This window comes from Rattus rattus, chromosome 9 (genome assembly GCF_011064425.1).
Source record: "Rattus rattus isolate New Zealand chromosome 9, Rrattus_CSIRO_v1, whole genome shotgun sequence".
NCBI lineage: Eukaryota > Metazoa > Chordata > Mammalia > Rodentia > Muridae > Rattus > Rattus rattus.
In genome coordinates, this window is record NC_046162.1 from 25,172,659 (window position 1) to 25,192,160 (window position 19,502).

General features: G+C 37.1%; 1 protein-coding gene across 1 annotated transcript; it reads right to left on the reverse strand.

Annotated features, from left to right (window-relative positions):
• Positions 1–274: 274 nt before the first annotated feature.
• Positions 275–15,053, reverse strand: Gabra6 (gamma-aminobutyric acid type A receptor subunit alpha6; the record flags this gene model as incomplete). The annotated part of the gene is made up of 8 exons (XM_032912868.1): positions 275–1,365; positions 9,286–9,545; positions 10,752–10,904; positions 11,279–11,422; positions 11,712–11,794; positions 11,869–12,089; positions 14,173–14,240; positions 14,921–15,053. Coding segments are annotated over 8 exons (1,338 nt in total), but the record flags the coding sequence as incomplete, so codon positions are not given.
• Between the last annotated feature and the right edge of the window lie 4,449 nt (positions 15,054–19,502).

Genomic DNA, 19,502 nt, shown 5'->3' on the forward strand with positions numbered 1-19,502 from the left:
ATTTTCTCTAAGAGAACCATCAAGGAATCATCAAGTACTGGGGAGAAGGGAGAAGAGAACTGCCATCCCGATTTCAGTGTTGATTATAGAGAAGCAAAAGGAAGCAGGGATTGTTTGAGTATGACTCACGTCTTCTCAGCCTCTGACTGAGCGTGGCTGTCTCACCTCTTGTGTCTCAGAAAGACTATTAGTAACACTGGGGAAGAGGAAGCCAGTTCCTGTTTTGGTACCTGAGAAAACCTATCTCCCCATCTTTATGAATCAAAACCAGAGATGCAGGCTTTTTGTGGTTTTATTTGGCATTATATTTAGGAAAGTGTAACACACGATGGTAATCAGAATCAGAATATACAGTCATAGTACACCGAGTGACCTTCCTAGAACCTCCTGGTGTTATGTCAAGCATCATCTTCTTAAAGGTGAATTTAGTGGGAAATAGCAACAGTATTGCAGCATAACTAAAGCTATGTACATATGCATACATAATTTATAAACTATGTATTATTTATGTGTATATAATGCCACATTTTATTGAGGTAAAAGAACACAGCAAGGTTAAAAAGAAATGTCTAATCTCAATATAAGCAGTTCAATGCCAGTGAGAGTTCTTGTAAAATCGCAAAGGCCTCCAGCATGCTGTATAAACATACCAATAAATGTTTAGAGTAGAAACTAAGCCAAAATAAACAAATTTAAGGCAAGCTTTAGAAGGGTCAGCATAGCTGAATATATCTGCTTTGTGGAAAATGTTATTCACAGTGACAATTAAAAATATTGAACAATGAAGACAAAGGTTGGCAAACTCATTTTGAATCTACCTTATCCACATAAATGCTGATATTATTATTATTATTATTATTATTATTAATTTTACTATACAGAAAATTCATATTTTCAGTAGCTTTCTATATTTAATTTTGAAGAGTAACATTATCGTTTTTAGGCCAAACATGCTTATTCCATATTATGAAATATAGACATTTAGTTTCTGAAATGAGACCATTTATACTAACCTCAATAATTTATGTTCTGTAAGCGAGGAAAATGGAAAATGACTAATTACAGTGTCCAGCTTTTCCTGGCTGCAAACTACTCAACAGTACTGCTCACTTCCATTGTATCTTTGGAAAGGTAAACTATCCAGTACACAAGGTTGAATCCTGCAAATGCTACTGGGAAGAGAATTCGAGAATATTGATCTATTTTGCTGGTGCCGCCAATGGCTGGTAAAAGCAGCGGGGGAGTGACCGGCGTTGATGGTAAGATGGGCGTTCTACTGAGGACTTTGCTGGCTTCAGAAGACGGAACGATTGGCAAAGTCAGAGAGCTGATTCTCTTCTTCAGATGGTACTTGGAGTCAGAATGCTAAGAAAGAAAGTAATGATCATCAACATAGAAAAATAACAGAGATACCCTGTCTAGAAAGGCATGACCTTACCACTGTTGTTGTGCTAGAATTTAAATGCAAGGCTTTGCACATGTTAAATACGTCTCTATCAGTAAGCAACTCATCCTGCCCTCGAGCGACGCTGCACTTTCTCTCTCTCTCTCTCTCTCTCTCTCTCTCTCTCTCTCTCTCTCTCTCTCTCTCTCTCTCTCTCTCTCTTGTGCTGTCTGGGAACTATGTGTTCCTGGCAAGTGTTCTACCACTGAACCACATATCTCCAGCCTTGTTTCCAAAACCATTGTATCCATCAACAATAATACAGTAGTTGCCAAACATTAAGTATATTTGGACAATTAGATAGAAAATTGTACTATTAGGAAAAACTAATCCAAGTTTCAAAATTATACTTAATCCTCTAAGCCAATAAATGTACATAATCAAGTATATCTTTCTTGTTTTCACTGTCACAGATCTCTGTCTCTATTTGTTTCTATCTCAGTGCCGTTTTCTTTCTGTATCTGTCATTCTGTCTCTCAGTCTCTGTCTATCTGTCTCTGTCTCTCTCTGCGTCTGTCTGTCTCTGTTTGTCTCTGTCTCTGTCTCTCTCTGCGTCTGTCTGTCTCTGTCTCTCTCTGCATCTGTCTGTCTGTCTCTGTCTCTCTCTCTCTGTCTCTCTGTCTCTGTCACTCTCTCTCTTTTTCTCTCTGTGTCTGTCTTTGTGGTGGGTAGTGGGGTGCGTTTGGTTTGTAAAATATGTGGATATTTATGACAAGGAAATCCTAGCTCTGGTCACTGATAGTAACCTTCTAGAAAAAGGTCTACCCCAAATATTCATATTCTCACACTTAGGAATTTGAACCAGAGACATTTAAGAGAATTAGCCAATGTCCATTAGAGCAATGTATATCAAAGGCCAGGGACCAATGCTAAAATCTTTAAGTCAAGCAGGAGATGTCTGTGCTTTGAAACATTTCTGCCTTTAAACCTAGGATTTGGACACGGAGATCCCCTCATCTTCCCAAGAAATACATGTCCACTGGCCTCTCTCTGAAATCATCCCAAATGGTTTATCATTCATCCACTAACCTGAGAACTGCTCCATATTCTTTTTTTTTATCACTGAGTTTAGCTTCTACTGAAATCCTAGGTCACATCATTTTTGAAAGAGATATTAAGTGCATTAGTTAACATTTGTGAAAGTAAGAGTCAAAGGAATGGGAGCATGTTCTTTTGGTCACACTTCTAGCAAAGCCTATGGCTCTACTTAATATCCGTCTCATTCCAACATATTTTTTATCTCTGCTCTAAACTACTAGTTCAGAGATTTCGATTTTGTCTGATCTAGAATCCTTCCAGGCTATTGGAGTCTAGGCACCTTTCTATTGTTTCCCCTTTTTTTTTTGTCTGCATATTATAATTATAACAATCATGTCCCTTGGAACAATGTTGTTTTACTGACTCCTTACCTTCAAATACTTGCTGAACTTTGCTCTTTGATTTTGTAAAATAACCTTGTTTCCTCTCTGGCAGCAAAATCACTATATTGCAGCACGGTTCTCTATGTTCCTCTTGTGTTCAGACTCCTGTAGCTAAAGCCAGCCACCCTGCAGCACAGGATGAAACAGCCATCTCTCCTGTGCTGACTGAACCACGGGTTCACAATGGCCTGCGAGCGTGGTGACATTTGAGCTACAGGAACATCAACTCAATAATTTTTTGCTTTTGATTTGATTTTTTCTCTTTTTTCTGGACTTCCTTGTTTGATTCAGCATGGAGTATCCTGGCTTTCTAAGTCACAGTTGTCAACTTAAAAAATTGGAGCCCATTGTGCTTTAGAAATCATGGCAACGAGACTGTTTTTACGCAATCATGGTCAATTTCATATGAGGACTGACTTATCTGTTGGCTTGGTACTACGGTTGGGACCTTTGCAGAGTTAAATAAGTCACAGGTCTTGAAGGAGGGAACAACCTAAAATAAGTAAAGACCTACTTTTCTGATTCTGGCCATGAAAAGAGTGACATCATCTGATAAAAATAAGGGACAGCTAAGGATTATACCCTGCGGTCACTAGACTGTGCTTTACTTGTACCAGAATGACAATATTTTGATCTTAACATATCACACACTAGTGTCTTAAGAGATGAAATTGGCACTATGTCCTGAGTGTTTTCAACCATATTTCTCAGGCTCTAATATCATTAATTAATTTTATTTTACCCATTGAAATGTTGTTAAATTATTTTCTACCTGAAAGCACAAAATATCACTGTTTCTTTCTGCACAGTAAGAGCCACCCTCCTTCCATACACATGGAGCAGAAAAGTCCTTTACTCTAGTAAAATTTCCCACAATCATGATAGAGTGGAAAAGGCCAAACCCTCAGAGACTTTCTCTCCTGACTCATCTTCACTGAGAACATCATATATGACCTGACTAAAACTTTTCTTTCTTTTTTTTTTTTTCAGGTAGAAAGACGGAAGATCTGGCTCATTCGTTGAGAAAATGACTATAAATATAATATATATATATCATAAGATTATAAGATGTTGGTATTTTCTTCCCATCTTCTTTGGTCCTTTGAAGTAGAAAAGCTATTTCTTTTATTACCTTAGCATGCCCATATGATCAGAAAAACTCAATGAAGATTACCAAGTGACTCTAGTCCAGAGATAAGAGCTATGAATCAGAAATACTAAATAACAATAGCCTGAAGCTAAGCACTTCTTTCATCCTTCTGCTACAAAGTCTTTGAGGAGCATTTCTTAGGACAACTGCACATCTATACTCACAATATGGGTTAGGTGGGCCGTCAACATCAAGGTCTCTGACTCTGCCTTAGCCTTGGTTCTTATCTTCAATGTTGCCAACAGTAATGCCTGTTGTCATGCATATTTTCCTATTTTATAAGAATCTGAGCAAAACACATGCTGTATGTGCTCACAAATATTTGCCTAGCAAGTCTGAGTTGTGTCGTTTCAATTATGTGCCACATGTGCTTGTTTCCCATCCCCGTTTCTTAATTTCTTCTTTTCTCAAAATTATGTTCCCCTGCTACCCCATCTTTAAATATGTTGATAGAAAACTCATGCATCATCCGGTATCATCAATGAAGTCATCTTCATACACTTTCCTGATCTCTAGAACTCCTGTAGTTTGCATCATATTATCCCTTCTAGTTACATAACTACTTCTATTCAGCCTTTTCTTCTTTCACACCAAGACATCTTCTTAATGATACAGGCTCACTCTGTTCTAGCCAGTATATGGAACAGAGTATATTTTCAAAAATTTATGCTTAATCAACAGATGAATGAAAATGTAAATATTTTTCCAAGAGTTAACAAGCACTATGAGAAAATTTTCACGAAAGAATTTTACTTACTCGTTGAAAGCACCTTTGATGTCACGCTCATTTTCAATATGAAAAATTGAAAGGGAACCTCACTTAGGCCTATGTGTATAGAGGGGTAGGATTCAATGCAGGTGCTGGCGACCCTGCCCATAGTGGTTATTATCCTGCGCACCTCACCATTACCCAGGGTTTCTCAGGCTCTAATGTACTAATATTTTAGACTGGATGATTTGTTTTTTCTGGATGAAAGACCTTGTTTTACAAGATCCCAATAGCACCCACATTTCAATTTATGACAACATGCAGACATTGTCCAGTGCCTACTGGAAGAATAGCTGTGTTTAAAATCCAGTTTGTATCCCTGCCAAGTAGTAACTGGACAAGAAGTAAAGGGTAACCAGTTGGGTAGGGCTTCCAACAGAAGCAAATGTAAGAATATAAAGGAAATGCAGGAGTTCTGTATTTAATGCTGTTCACTGGATAAACAGAGACTGGATGGTTAAGAATTGGCAGCCAGAGGATACTAGGTGCCAATTTAGAAGAAAGACATTGCGTTTCTGTAATGGAAAGAAAGCCAATTTTGCAAGCCCTTTAAGCTACAGGTTTGTATCAGACCCCACCTGCTCTATTGTAAGCCCAGCAGCTTAGGTTGATGGTAAAATAGGCTTTTGTCAGAGTCCAGATGAGGGCTCAGCTTGGGGCTGTCAGTGTTTTGAGAGGAACACCTGTGGTTTTGAAATTTTCCTGGGCTCCCCTGCTGCTGAGTGCCATCCTGCTCTGGGTATTTTTAGAGCACCTCTTTGTTTTAAGTAACATTATACTGCAAAGGTACTTTGAGTTAAAGTAGACAACATGATAATAATTATTTGATGTAGGGATAAGGCATTAAAGAAATACCTGACATTTGCCTAGTATTTTAAATGAAATGCCCAAATATATAATCTCTATGAAACACTTTTAGTTTTTATTATCCTTCATGTATATGTATTTTGCCTGCATGTATGTCTGTACACCATGTGCATGTTGTGACCTCAGCCTTGTGACTGAAGAAGCTGAAAAGAACATTAGATCCCCTGGAACTAGAGATACAGATGGATACCAGCCAACATAATGGTGCGGGGAACTGAACTGGTGCCCTCAGCAAGAGCAGCTAGTATTCTTAACTGATGAGCCATCTCTTAAGGACTTAAATATACAGTGCCTTAACACACTGTCATTTTAATCAAGGCTCACAACGCAACACACAAAATGATTATTTATAGAACCACTCACTGTATGCATGAAAACAAAACAAAATTAAAAGTAAACAAAGCAAATCAAAATCCCAAAAAAAAAAACAGTATTTGTAAACGGCATTCAAAAACATCATGTTAATATATTATGGCGAAAATTAGAAGTGCATTATTTTATAAACAATTTATATTGGAGCAAGTATTATTTGAGACCATAGAAGATTACAAAATGTCCTCTGAAAAATGGCTTATTGGCATCTGTCTGGTACATCAGTGCTAAGGGATCCAGACTGGGTTTTGAAGGGTACAAACTGGAGAACTGGGTGAGGATTTGATAGACTATATGGAGCAAACATCTCTCTAACAAACACATATCACCTAATTGAGTCCTGTATCCCCAGGATGTATAGGACGGAACAATCGTGGAGAAGGGATACCTAGACCTTTAGAGTCTTTCGCAGTCTTATTTTTAGGGAGTACTAATGGGGCTGAAAGAAATCTGAGCCAGATTTGGAAAAGGAGAGGTAACTTTTAGCATCCTATCCTTCACATCTCTATGTATAGTTGAGTATAGCATGTTCGGGATATGGCACATAACTGTACTCTGAAGAGGAAACAGCAGAAAGGACAGTGCCATTTCTGTCTCTATGCCGGCATTCCTAGAAATCAGCTTTGGGATCCTATACAAACCAAGCTTATCTTTCTCTTTTCAGCCCTGCCATTATTATTCTTCTAGAAATGCAGACTCCTACAAAATGAGTTAGATAGTTTCACGTGGATATTTTCACACTACTCCTTGTCTTAAGCCAAAGCCTCTATCCCAGTCAACCATGGACTTCTTTCTTTCTTTGCCATTTCTCTTCCTGCTGCACAAGCAGCTCCATAAGGGGTAAGATCATATGGCGACACCCATATTCCGTATACGAAATTTCACATATAAGTAAGGTCTGAACAATCTGCCATAGCCTCCCCACAAATGGATGTCAGTTGTAGAAAGAAGCAAACAGTGCATAAGGCGACAATGAGAATACAGTCACTGTCTCTTCTGGCTAACAAAGTTTTGGTCCATTTTATAGGCAGTTTACTTGCAGGTTCACAATGCTGTCGCCCCTCTTGTGAGGAACACATACCATATTAGGAAAAGTGCTAGTGAAGGGAGCCCCGCAGTGGGTGTAAAGACTACTCACACCGGGGAACACAGCGAAGAGGACTTAGACCTTTAAAGTAACAGGAAACTAGAAAATTAATGTACCTCAGCTTCACCGCAGTAATCTGTGGTTTCAATGGCGAACTTTTCAAAATAATGTTTTGATTACAACTGAATAGGCATTTTTTAAATGTCATGGTATTTGGGAGAAAATAAAATGACCTTGCAATCATAATATAGCATTGTAGAATGTAAATAGCCAGTGTGCAATGTATGTTCATTCTTCCCTATTCCATAAAGCAACTTGCTACATTTTACTGTGAACAAATGAAATATAAATGCCTTTATCACATGCATTTATTTTGACACCTTTAAGGGTTTATAATTTTGGCTTGGTTAGCTTTGGTTTTAAACTTTTACACTTCAGGGACAAATAAAAATATCCTATTTGCCCTTTTCAAATATTTTAAGCAGAGAGATTCAGGAAAATAGAATTTCTCAGAAAGACGAATGGAATTTGCAACAGAAAGTGCTCTCATGGGGTTTAAATGTTTTTTTTTTTTTTTTTTAGGGCAGCTTCCCGCAGGGCCTGCTCAACATGTTACTCTTTTAGCAAGATAGGACAAAGTTTACATGTGAATCCTTGGGATTTTACTTCCTGCCTTTTAATAGACTATAACTTTAATAGCCAGAGTTATTGATAACTCTGGGTCTCCTCCAAATACTTGAAATCATGACCCCTGCTCCTGGAGCTATATATTGTAATAAAATAATAATAAAATAAAAATGAAGAATATAATTATTTTATTATATTCCAACATTACATCGATGGGCTGATTCAAAATCATTTCAGGTGCTTTTAATTTATCCTATTTCTGCCGGATTTATCTTTCTTTTTGTTCTGCCCTCATTCTCGAATTTACACTTTATCATCTTCTCTGGAAAAAAGCAAAACAAAAACTTAGTGAGGTGGGAATGAATTGGGGAAATGCCCAACCTCTGTTTTACTTTATCTGACAGAAATAGATTTAAGCTCCACGGTGTGTATCACACCAGCTGTTTTCTTTTCAGTAACCCTTTGCAAACCATTTTGAATTCTGGTAAATAATTCTTTAAAGTTATATGTTAAGTTCACTTACAAATTTTGCATAATGTAGATTATATGTGTGAATGTATACAGATAGTTTACAATACAATTCACTTTTCCCACAAGTATAAAATATTTTTTAATATTTGAAATTAAACTTGCCTGAAAAAAACAAATCATTTCAAGCATGTCAAACTAAGCCTAGAACATATTTTTTGTTATAAATACTTTCATTATATGTGGATATATTCTCTTTATGTATACTTATAAACCAAAATATCAGTAGGTCAAAAGAAGACTTTGGGGAATGATGTTATCTACATAGTAAAATGTGTTTTATCATGGTGGACAAGCTCAGGTACATTTGTTTCTTTCAATTTTTGATGGGGAGGGAATAGTACTAGCCTGTAATGTAGACAACAATTCTAGAATCAATTCCTGACTTTTCCACCAGGTCATATTTCTGGCAAACCCTATGACATTTAAGAATGCCTACTCAGCTCTGACCTCTGAGATCGGATATTCCTGTTTGTAAAAGCAGGAAATTTAGAATGGGTCAATAAATGGCTTGCCTCCCCCAACCCCCAATTTATTCCCTTCCTACAGTCTTTTCTTTCCTTCATTCAGAGAACGTCTATGCCTTATTCACCCCTTCTGCTTATGAGATAAAGAAGTTACCCATGCCACAGAAGTTGTTCCTTTTCTTCAGACCCCGAAGCTTGGTTAGGACTTGTTTTTTTTTTTTTTTTTTAAACTTTATTCTCCCTAGTTGCTATAAGGGAACCTGTTCAAAGGAAACTTCTAAAGGCTAAGCAGAATTTTCTAATCTTCTTTGAGAACCTAGAGTCTGCCAGGACAAGTAAAGAGGATGAAAGAATTGCAAAACTTTAGAGCGAAGATAAATGAAGGCTTTTCCCCAGCTTCACCCTGTGAAGTGAGAAGTAAAATTCACCTAGCAACTCTAGTTATATAATTTAGGCTCAACCAATACTGTTTAGGACTGCTTATGCGTATGTTGCCACTGACTGAGCTCGCTCTCTCTGTCTGCTGGCTAACAGTAGAAGACAAAGCAATTACCACAACAATCTCAGCTTCCAGGGATTCACTTGTTTTTGACTTTGCTACCGGGGGCTTGGCTGCAGTCTGTGCCTGCCTTTCAGCTTTCTGGGACTGGAGATTGGTGAAGTAGTTGACGGCTGCGAATTCAATGAGAGCAGAAAAGACAAACGCAAAGCATACAGCTATGAACCAATCCATGGCGGTTGCATAGGACACTTTGGGTAGAGAGTGCCGAGCACTGATGCTTAAGGTGGTCATGGTTAAAACCGTGGTGATTCCTGAAATGAAAAAGACAGAGAAACGCAATATTTAGAATCAGGAATCCTGTAAAGGGTTTCAAGACCAGGTTAGTAAGGGACTCAATCACTCGGCCTCCCCCTTGTGATTTTACTTATCACAGTGCTTTATCACGGACTTCCAACATCATCCCAACCTACTGCACTGACTTAGAAGATAAAATTCCCATAAGTATATTTGTTGAACTAAATTAACTGCAGTAAAATGCTAATCATGAGGAGTTCTACTTGTTTCCTGTTTGAGAAAATGTAACAAATTACTGTGATTTGAACTTTCAAAATCCTCCATCTTTGTTTTCAGGAGCCAAGATTATCTTTCCTTACAAACCAGGAATAGAAAACTGTTGTGAAATTATGTCACTCAATTTAAGAAAATAAAAAACAATTTAAAGACAAAGTGTTTATCCAACGAAGAAAAGAATTCTGACACCTTAATGATGGGAGGTTTTCTGCCTGAATTGTGGCAGGGAATTTATGTAATTTGTAAATATGCAATGTTGATGATACTCATATGAACTGGTAATTTGACAAGTGGATCCAGTAATAATCATAATAAATAATAATTGTTAATAAGTAATCCTAATAAATCATGAATAATCATACTAAATTATAAACACACACAGATCTTTTATGTATTCTTTTAAATTTATAACTATAAAAAATTCAGGAAAAAGTGGATTTGCTTCTCATAATGTTCAGTCCCCACGCTTGTTCTTATTATTTAAGTTTTCTTCACTAAGTAGTGATTTTATCTTTCACAAATGGAAGTAAATATTCGGCTGAATTATAGGAAATATATCAAAATGTATCTACTTTGGAATCTTCAAAATGCCAACTTCATTTTATTCTACCCAATGTAAGTGAACTATAATTCACACAAGTGGATTCACTATGTTAAATATTTGTTCTCCTGGATGGATATGTCAGGTTTTTCAGTTATGTTAGCACTGCTAGCTAAGATACTCAAGTCAAAGGAATGAACTAGAAATCTGGCACAGATTTTTTTTTTTTTTTGTAGAGTCACCACATAACTTGCAAAAAGATGAGAGTCATTTGACATATGACTCTGTTTTTTTATTTTTATTCTGTGTATTGAGGGAATTCACAGTTGTCAGTATTCACAGCACAATCATTGAGTATTCAGAAGGGAAAACTGGATGGAAACAGGGCACAAAGTGGGAGGCATACCAAAGACGGTTCTTGCTGGGACCGACTCCTTATTAATCCAGAAAGACACTTGAGAGAGAATGACTGTCATGATGCACGGAGTGTAAATCTGGATCATGAAATAGCCCATCTTCCTTTGTAAGTGGAAATAGACGGTCATTATTACATATTCACCTGTTGGAAGACATGCTCATTAGGAGAATTGCCGTTGACAGGAAGAAAATGAATCCGGTGCATATAAAATAGCATAGTTTGAAAGAAAACCAGCAAAGACAACGTTTAAATATATATAAGAATATTACACAATCAGATGCAAAGGCATGTACCGATTTGTTGGATTTAATGACAACCTGTGTCATGAAGTTACAGAATAATTCATTCCAAGGCTGCACAAATGTTGTTACACACCAAGCTTTTTGAAGGCATGATATCAAAATAGTCAATTTAGCCTATGATGTCTAATAGTCATGAAATAAAACACTAGATAATTTGAAAATTGTGTATTAGAGCTATGTTAACGTGATTTTTTTTTAAAAAAGTATTCTTACCAGTGTTTGATTTAATAGTCTCACTAGAAACTGTTTGCCCAATCAAATCATACTGGAGGAGGCTTGAAGATTCTTCTGGGACTTCTACTGAATAAAGTGGTCCTTTTTTCCATGTATATATGATCTCACTTTTCGGATAGGCGTCTGTAGTTTTGAAGTAAATGACACAAAGCCAGTAAACATAACTCATTACCTTTCTTCCCTTCAAAACAAGCATTGCCTGACTTGACTACTGAAACGGAAACATAAACCTTATTGAATTAAAAAAAAATCATCTGAAATTTCTAATAATTGGTAGAAAGCATATTGCTGAGCTCACAATGAAAGTTTCCTAGTAGTATTTTCTTTAATTTTCCAAGTCTCTTGCTGTAACAAAGTAGGTACACATATATCTAATCCCTTATTTGACTTCCAGAAACTCTGTTTAACTTACAGCTCCCAAACTTGAGTGGACAAGCGTGTCCATCCATAGGGAAGTTAACCAGTCTCATCGGACAGTCGGCGTTGATGGTAAGCCTGCAGACATTGAACACCTTGGTTAGCATGGTGGACCCAGCTTCTGAATCACAGAAGTAGAAAAGAAGACTTACCTCATGGTGTACAGGATTGTTCCATTCTGCATCAATCGGAAGAGTTTGTTAGGGGTGGTCATGTTGTGAGCAATTGACTTTTTCCCATTTCGGAAAAATGTGTCAGGAGTCCAGATCTTACTGACCATCAAGTTATTTAAACTCAAAATCTCAGCAGGGCCTTTGAACTTCAGCCTCTCATCAGTCCACGTCTGTCGGAAGAAAACATCCATTGTGTACTCCTAAGGGAAAAACCAAATATTCACACATATAGTGGGAAATGTCTATACCCAGTTCTAAACTTAACCACGACAGTAAATTTCACACCTATAATTTCTTAATGAAGTTAACTAGTTTGGTAATCAATAATGGTCTTAGAATCAATGCTATTTTAATCCTAAATAATGACTTGGATCATTCCTTGTTTTTCTTAAACTCACAAGGTTTTTAATATTATAAAACATAGATATATTATTAATATATTATATATACATATATATACATATATTATATATATACATATATACATATATATACATATATATACATATATACATATATATATACATATATACACACACACATATATATATGCACCCACACATATATACACACACACACACACACACACACACACACACACACACACACACACACACATATATATATATATATATATATATATATATATATATATACACATAAGGCCCAATCTTCCTCCTGTCTGACTCTGCTGTCCAACATTGTTACTCCACATCCATTCAGGCAGCCACCTTCCGGTGTGGGCTTTCTTTTGCTGTCACCATTAACTTGAAAGAAAACCACATAAGAATGTTTATACTTCAAGCTTCCTGTTTGACATTCCTGCAGCTAGTCTAGCCATTCTTTCTCACACCTCATTCACCTTCAACGTGGGATCAGAGGGCAACACTTCCACACAGTGAAATTCCAATAAGACAAGCCTTCATTGAGTAGACGCCTAATACTGCATACCATGGATTTATAAAATGTTGTCGTTAGAGAACTTACAAGAAAATATTACCATAATTATTTTTAAAAGAAAATTAAATATTTAATACAAATACCACAACTCTGATTTTTAAACCATGGCTTTTTTAAACCATGGATAATGTTAGTTTTTAAAATACAATTATAAGGCCATCACAGAAGTCAATGACAAATACATTGCTACTGTGCTGAAATGTTGCATCAATTTTTGCCTACTTTATGATACTTATTTCTATAAATAGTGATTAATTTTTAAAAGCATATTTCAACACAGGATATATCTATACAATCATCAACCATCCACTGTGAGGATTCTATTACACAAAATAATCTAAAAAGAGACACATATGACGTAAAAGTAATTTAAGCCCTGACTCGAGCACCGCAGTACCAAATGTCAGACTTGTTTATTCTTGAAATAAAGAAAAACTTGAAGCAAAAAAAAAATACTAAAGTAACAAGTGTCCTGAGTGCAGCGACTCTCCCTTTATATCTTAAGATTTTTATTCCCAATGGAGCTTCCTTCTCATTCTTTGACCCTCTTCTGTAACTTCCTGCTTTCCTCCTTTTCTCTGTCAATCTCTCCATCCCTCTTTTTCTCCATCCTTCCCTTTTCTTGTCCTTATGGCTCCCAATACTTTACCTTTTACTCATCTTTTCTTTACTCTTTTTTATTTTCGTGTCAACTCTAACGTAGGAAAAGAAATTGCCAGATACTGTTTTGTTTATATAGAATTGCAATTTCCTAAGAAAAGCTAACAGCATAGTTTTAAGCAGACATTTATGACAGCTTTTGTCTTGGTGCTTGTATTTTAGTCTTGGGAGAAATATACTACCTGGAAACTGGAAAGGAATATCATGATACACTCTGTTCAGCAAGACGACTTCAGGCTTTCATTGCCACTTTCCATAAATACCCTCTTAGCAATCCTCCAGCCATCTGTACCTGGAACACAGTCTCCAGAACACCCACTGATGCATCCGCAATGTACAAGGTGGAAAGCATGAACCTGTCCAAGTGACTTCTTCACTGTTTGGATAAGATGCACCCGTGACGACGCATTCCAAATGATAGGCATTTCTCAGCACCGCACTCATCAGTATATGCTTACATGGCCAGAAGCTTTAAAAAGAACTTCTTACTAGTCATTGCATGGTATGTGAAGGGAAGAGAGCCTATAATATTAAAAATAAGCAGCACCAGTATCCTTCTCTAATGCAAATGCCTTTCCTGCAGAAATATACATGTTATGTGTAGAGATGGATGGTAGTACCTGCAATCATTAGTCCTAGACCTAAGTACCCTAATGCACTCACCATCTCCACGTCTGACACAGGCCCAAAGCTGGTCACATAGATGTCTGTTTTGACCTCTGTTACAGCACCTGAAATAAGCCAAGAAAGTCAGGGCTGTCAACCTGTGTGCTGGGAAGAGAGCACCGTGAGTCCACAAAACTGCGAAGAGAGCATGGCGAGTCCACAAAAACTTTGCCCATACTTGCAAATAAAGATCTTCCTGTTTCCACCCCTTTCTAGTGGATGCCCTTTAGTTTTCAACTTCAAGAATTTACTCCAATTACGATTTCAACTTCACTCTATTCACACTGGGAGACTCTCAAGGGATGGAAAATGACAAGATCGGTGTGCCCTGATAATAATTATTACTACCATGATTAATGATAATAACTTATCGGTATTGCTAGCTTTCAAAGGACAAATAGTAAGGGAATTGCCACATATAGAAAAGCTCTTTCTATGTTCACACAACCCTGTGTGTCAAGTATGTCTATAAATACACACACACACACACACACACACACACACACACACACACATACACACACTCCTTCATTTAGGACAGTAAGGCTTGTAGAGTTCAGATAACGTACTGTCAGTTACTGAGGAAGGAGTAAGGAATGGATGTCAATACATACATGGAGTCTTAGTACTCCTCCCCTTACTACCTGGCAAGGTACCTTCTTTCTGACCCTTCTGGGTCTGAGAAGGGTTATAAAAGAGGAAGAAAATTTCAAGTATTTGGTCTAAGAGAAATGCAACGACCTACCTCCAAACCCCGGCCGTAGACGGTTGTCATAGCCTTCCAGCAAGTTGTCAAGAATCCGACTGACATTTTCAGAATAGAAGTTGCCTTCATCTTCAAGTTGAGCTTGGGCATTTTCTATCCTGAAGGCAGAGAGTCAAAATTTCTCACACCTGGCCTCAGAAAAAATATATTGTTTCATGGGTGCTAGTTTATCCCATCATAAATACCAGCCACAATACCCGCGTTTTTTGCTTTGTTTTGTTTTTCACTATGCAATGCAAAATTCACCCAGTGTCCCCCTTCCTTCTTAGATAAAGGGGGGAAATCAGAAAAATCTTCTTACCACAGTAAACTGAAGAGCCAGGGGAGAAGCAAGAGCATCCTATGGTTCACTGAAATGCCAGGTCACCCTCCTGCTTTCTTCCTCCCCTCAGCCAGATCTCCTTTGACAATCAACTGGAGAAATCTTCCAAATCCTTCATATTCCTTATCCCAATCTGTGACCAGTCAGGAATCCAATAGATGAATGGTTTGCCAATAAAATGTTAAGGGTTCCCTTCTTCTTTTTTGTCTTATTTCTGTCTTTTCTCATGGATTGGGGTCGTTTGCGGTCTTAGATTAAGTCCTGCAGATACCCAGCCTCCTCTGACTGGTTCAGTTGGAAAGTGGAGAGTCAGAGAAATGACAATAATTGACTAAGGCATCAGGGGAGATTAAAAGGAAGAAATCCACAGCTAGTTTTGGCATGGAATTAGAAGGACCTGTGAGGAAATCTGGAAAGCTGTGGCATCTTGCTGATTGAGATTATGTTCCAATGGGCTCAGCATTTATTATTTCTATGGTTCACAGAAGGATTCCCACATAGCCCTGGTGGAAAAGTCAAATACTAGGACTTTTACTGGATTCCCTTAATGATTTTCATTGGCTTTGCTGACTATAGGCATCCCGGTAATGAAAAATAATCCCCACAGGTAACTGATTAATAGGGAAGAACTCTTTTTACTGTTTTTAATACTAAGAAATAAAAACAATAAAAACCAAACCAACCAAACAATCAAAACAGTCTACAAGATCTACAAAATTATAATATGTGTATATGTATGTTTGCATGTAGTGAAAGTCACCCATCATCTATCCAGAAAACTTTATATTTATGAGTGAAGGCCACCTACACACATTCAGGTGGTTATATATTTTACATGAAGTGAACTCCTCTTCCCTGCACTCCTCAGTATTGGGCCAACAAGATGTTAGGCGCTCTAAATAATATTTCTGTGGATCCAGGAAGAAAAACAAAATCAAGGACATGAAAATGGTGACCACTTCAGGAGATGTTGGATCATTTATTTAGCATTTTGGCTACAAATCAAGCATCAGAACTCCCCTACAGAGACAATTTCCTTCTTTTGGACAATAGAACAATATTTGTCAAATACTCCTAGATCAGTTCAGATTAACTATTCATTTATTAGATTCTTATCAACTTGCAATAAAATATGTTCAAGAAGAATGAAAAGTGAACATCATCAATAATAAAAAATGCAAATGAATAGTAAACACTGTATGCGTTCTTCTCTTGTTAGGTAGATCATCAGTTAATCAAATTTTGATGTCTAATGCATTACCTTCCGATGCAATGTTGTATTTGCAATCCGGTAGTGACAACTCTTCATTTTATGTGATTGTTCTACACGTTTAATAACATTTAGAAACTTTTGTTATACAACCATGTGGCTATCGTTGGCTCTTAATGATAATAAACAAACATATTCCTTAATATTTTAAAATGCTCCCCAAAGGCAAGTCATTATCAATGATTGAGAATGATGGAGAAGAGGACGCTTGCATCAGACTAGGGGTTACAGTTATAAGTAAAACTCAGTCTTAAAAGGCTATTTGAGTAAACCAATACTGTGTCTTCAGTCCCATAAAGAGGCTACCGAAGCATGGCAAAACCACTATCCTTCATTCATCCCCATCCTGTGCCAAGTGCACCATGCTTTACCTAATGCAGATTTGTCCTGGCAAATGTATCATTATATGATTTTGACACCATGAAAACACCATAGACTGAATTTTCACAAATAAATGTTTTAGCCTCCCATAAACATATCATGATACAGTATATGATTCCATATAATATAGCAACAAAAAAGAGACATTCATTTTGGGCTTAGTGAGGGGTTTTCTATTATATCTTCCCTGGGTATAAAGAGGGAATCCCTTCTTAGAAAAAATGAGGTATGTTACAAACGATTCTTATAAACCATCACACACACACATTCTAAGGATAGAAAATGTCTTGAAGAGTCAGATGATGTCCCCCTCCTTGCTGATATATTTGCTGTGGTAATGGCACACGGAGGTCCAGGAAAGAATAACCAGAAGCTTGCTGTCTATTCCCTGAATACTGGGCAGTCAGGTGATCACAGAGCATGTCTTTCTTCCAATTCCATACATAAGAAATCTCTCTCAGTATTAAACTTCAGAGGGATCTTAAGGTAGTATGGCACAGTATGACTAGAGAGATACTATCATTTCCATTGCAACATTTTCAGGAGTGTGCAAAAGGATGTCAACAGTTCCCATGGTACTGGGAGCTACCTATAATTCTGTTCATTGGATAAATCAGCAGGGTGTGTACTTTGTAACTAGATGTACCAAGATAATAAGTGGCAGAATCAAGATTGAAAACCAAAAAAATAATATCCCTCGAAAGTAGCCAGGTAGAATCCAAGACTGACGAGCAGAAGTGAGGAAAATGGTCAGTTCTATTAAATGAGTCATTTCTTTTGTTTGTCATACAAAGATGGAGTCAGCTCTCAGGGGAAAATGAATGTCCTGTGAAAAGCCATGGAGCGGCATTCATGAATCACATGTGGAGGGGGCAATTAATATGATGCCTGTAATCAGTGATCATTCTGCAAGACACCAAGGCTATCTGGGGGATGTTTTAAGGAATAATTGTTTAACAAGATGTGTCAGTGGATATTTCAATTTAAAAGCTCTGTTGGTTACTTTGGGGTTCTGTTGGATAAAGGAAGAAAGAGGATTGCTGGTAGAAGAATGGACTTGGAAGGGATTGAAAGGGTCCTACTACACTTGACTAAAGGAAGGGGCCAGAGTGATGGACTATATGGCGATGAGCATTTATTGAACATTTGCTGCATGGGAACCATAGGTACAGATACTATCAATACCTGCAAGTTATCTGTCTTCAGATTTGTTTCTCAAAGTTTGGACAAAGGGACTCACCAAAAGTGTGCTACTTCATTAAGGTTTAGAGTTAGTTACTGTCTCTAACTCCAAAGCATACACTTTAATGTACTATGCTTCATGCATGTCAGACCCAACTCATTTTCTAAAGTTATAGCTCTTAAACTTCCTGGACCAGCAGAATCCTCTATCTTTATTAAGGGCTACCTGCCATCTCAGTGGACACTATCGAGATCCCTATTGGGGCTGCAGTGCAATAAGAATAAAATTGCTCTGGGAAGCAAAGGACAATAAAGGGACATTCCTATGGACTCCTGCTTTAAATTGTTCTTGGTTTGGTTAGAAATTGATTGTTGAGTACATTATGGGCGCTCTGTTGTCTCCAAAACATGCAGACAGAAAATAGGTATTTTAAACCTGAAACCCGAATACGGAGGAAACAGAAGCTATTTTGCAGAGTATAGGTTTATGATTTTTTTCAACTTGTAGTTTCTCAGCTACTATAAATTCTATTCAACTTTGATTCATTAAATATGTGATATATGCTAAGAATAGATGTTTTTATGACATTTTACTCACCCTCAAAATGTGCACATTCTAGCATTTATAGTTATTGTTAATATAATATAGAAACAATAAACTGTTAAGTAATGAAGACTAATTATTAACAATGGGCAATAAGGATACAAGGCAAGGAAGTAGCTGTGGCAGAGACTAAGGACTAGTGGTTATCTCATAGAAAATTAATTTGGCTTAAATAATTTGGGAGCTGTTGGTTATCCAGTTGTCTGCATAATTAAAACACAAAAGCTGAGCACGCCTGTGAGGGATTTTCTAGATTGGATCATTCGAGGTGGGAAGATCCACCCTAAATCTGGTTCACACCTTCCAGCCCACGTAAAAGGATATAGAAGAAGAAACATTTTTTTTGTCTCCTTGTCTTCACTCTCACTGGTGAGATTTTCTACCTTGTTGCTGGGACATCCATTCGCTGGTTATAGAAACTAATTCTTGGAGATTCTAAAGTAAACTAAGAATGATTTGGGACAGAAGCACAAGTTGGGACTAGTGAGAAATCCAGCATCATGGACTGAACATCTACTGAACTCTGGGCCTTTCTTTGAGGAGACAACCACTGTTAAGATATATATATATATATATATATATATATATATATATATATATATATATCCTGTAAATTACATTAATGGATATACTTTTAAATATATACTTTTAAATATATAGGCATTGATTCTATCAGTTCTGCTCCTTTAGAGAATATGGCTCATACTAGACACGTATAATCAATTGGTTTGTCCCCTCCAGGCATCACTATCACCTTCTCTATTTATAAAATGGCTGTATAGGCTATGGTGAGGGTGGAATT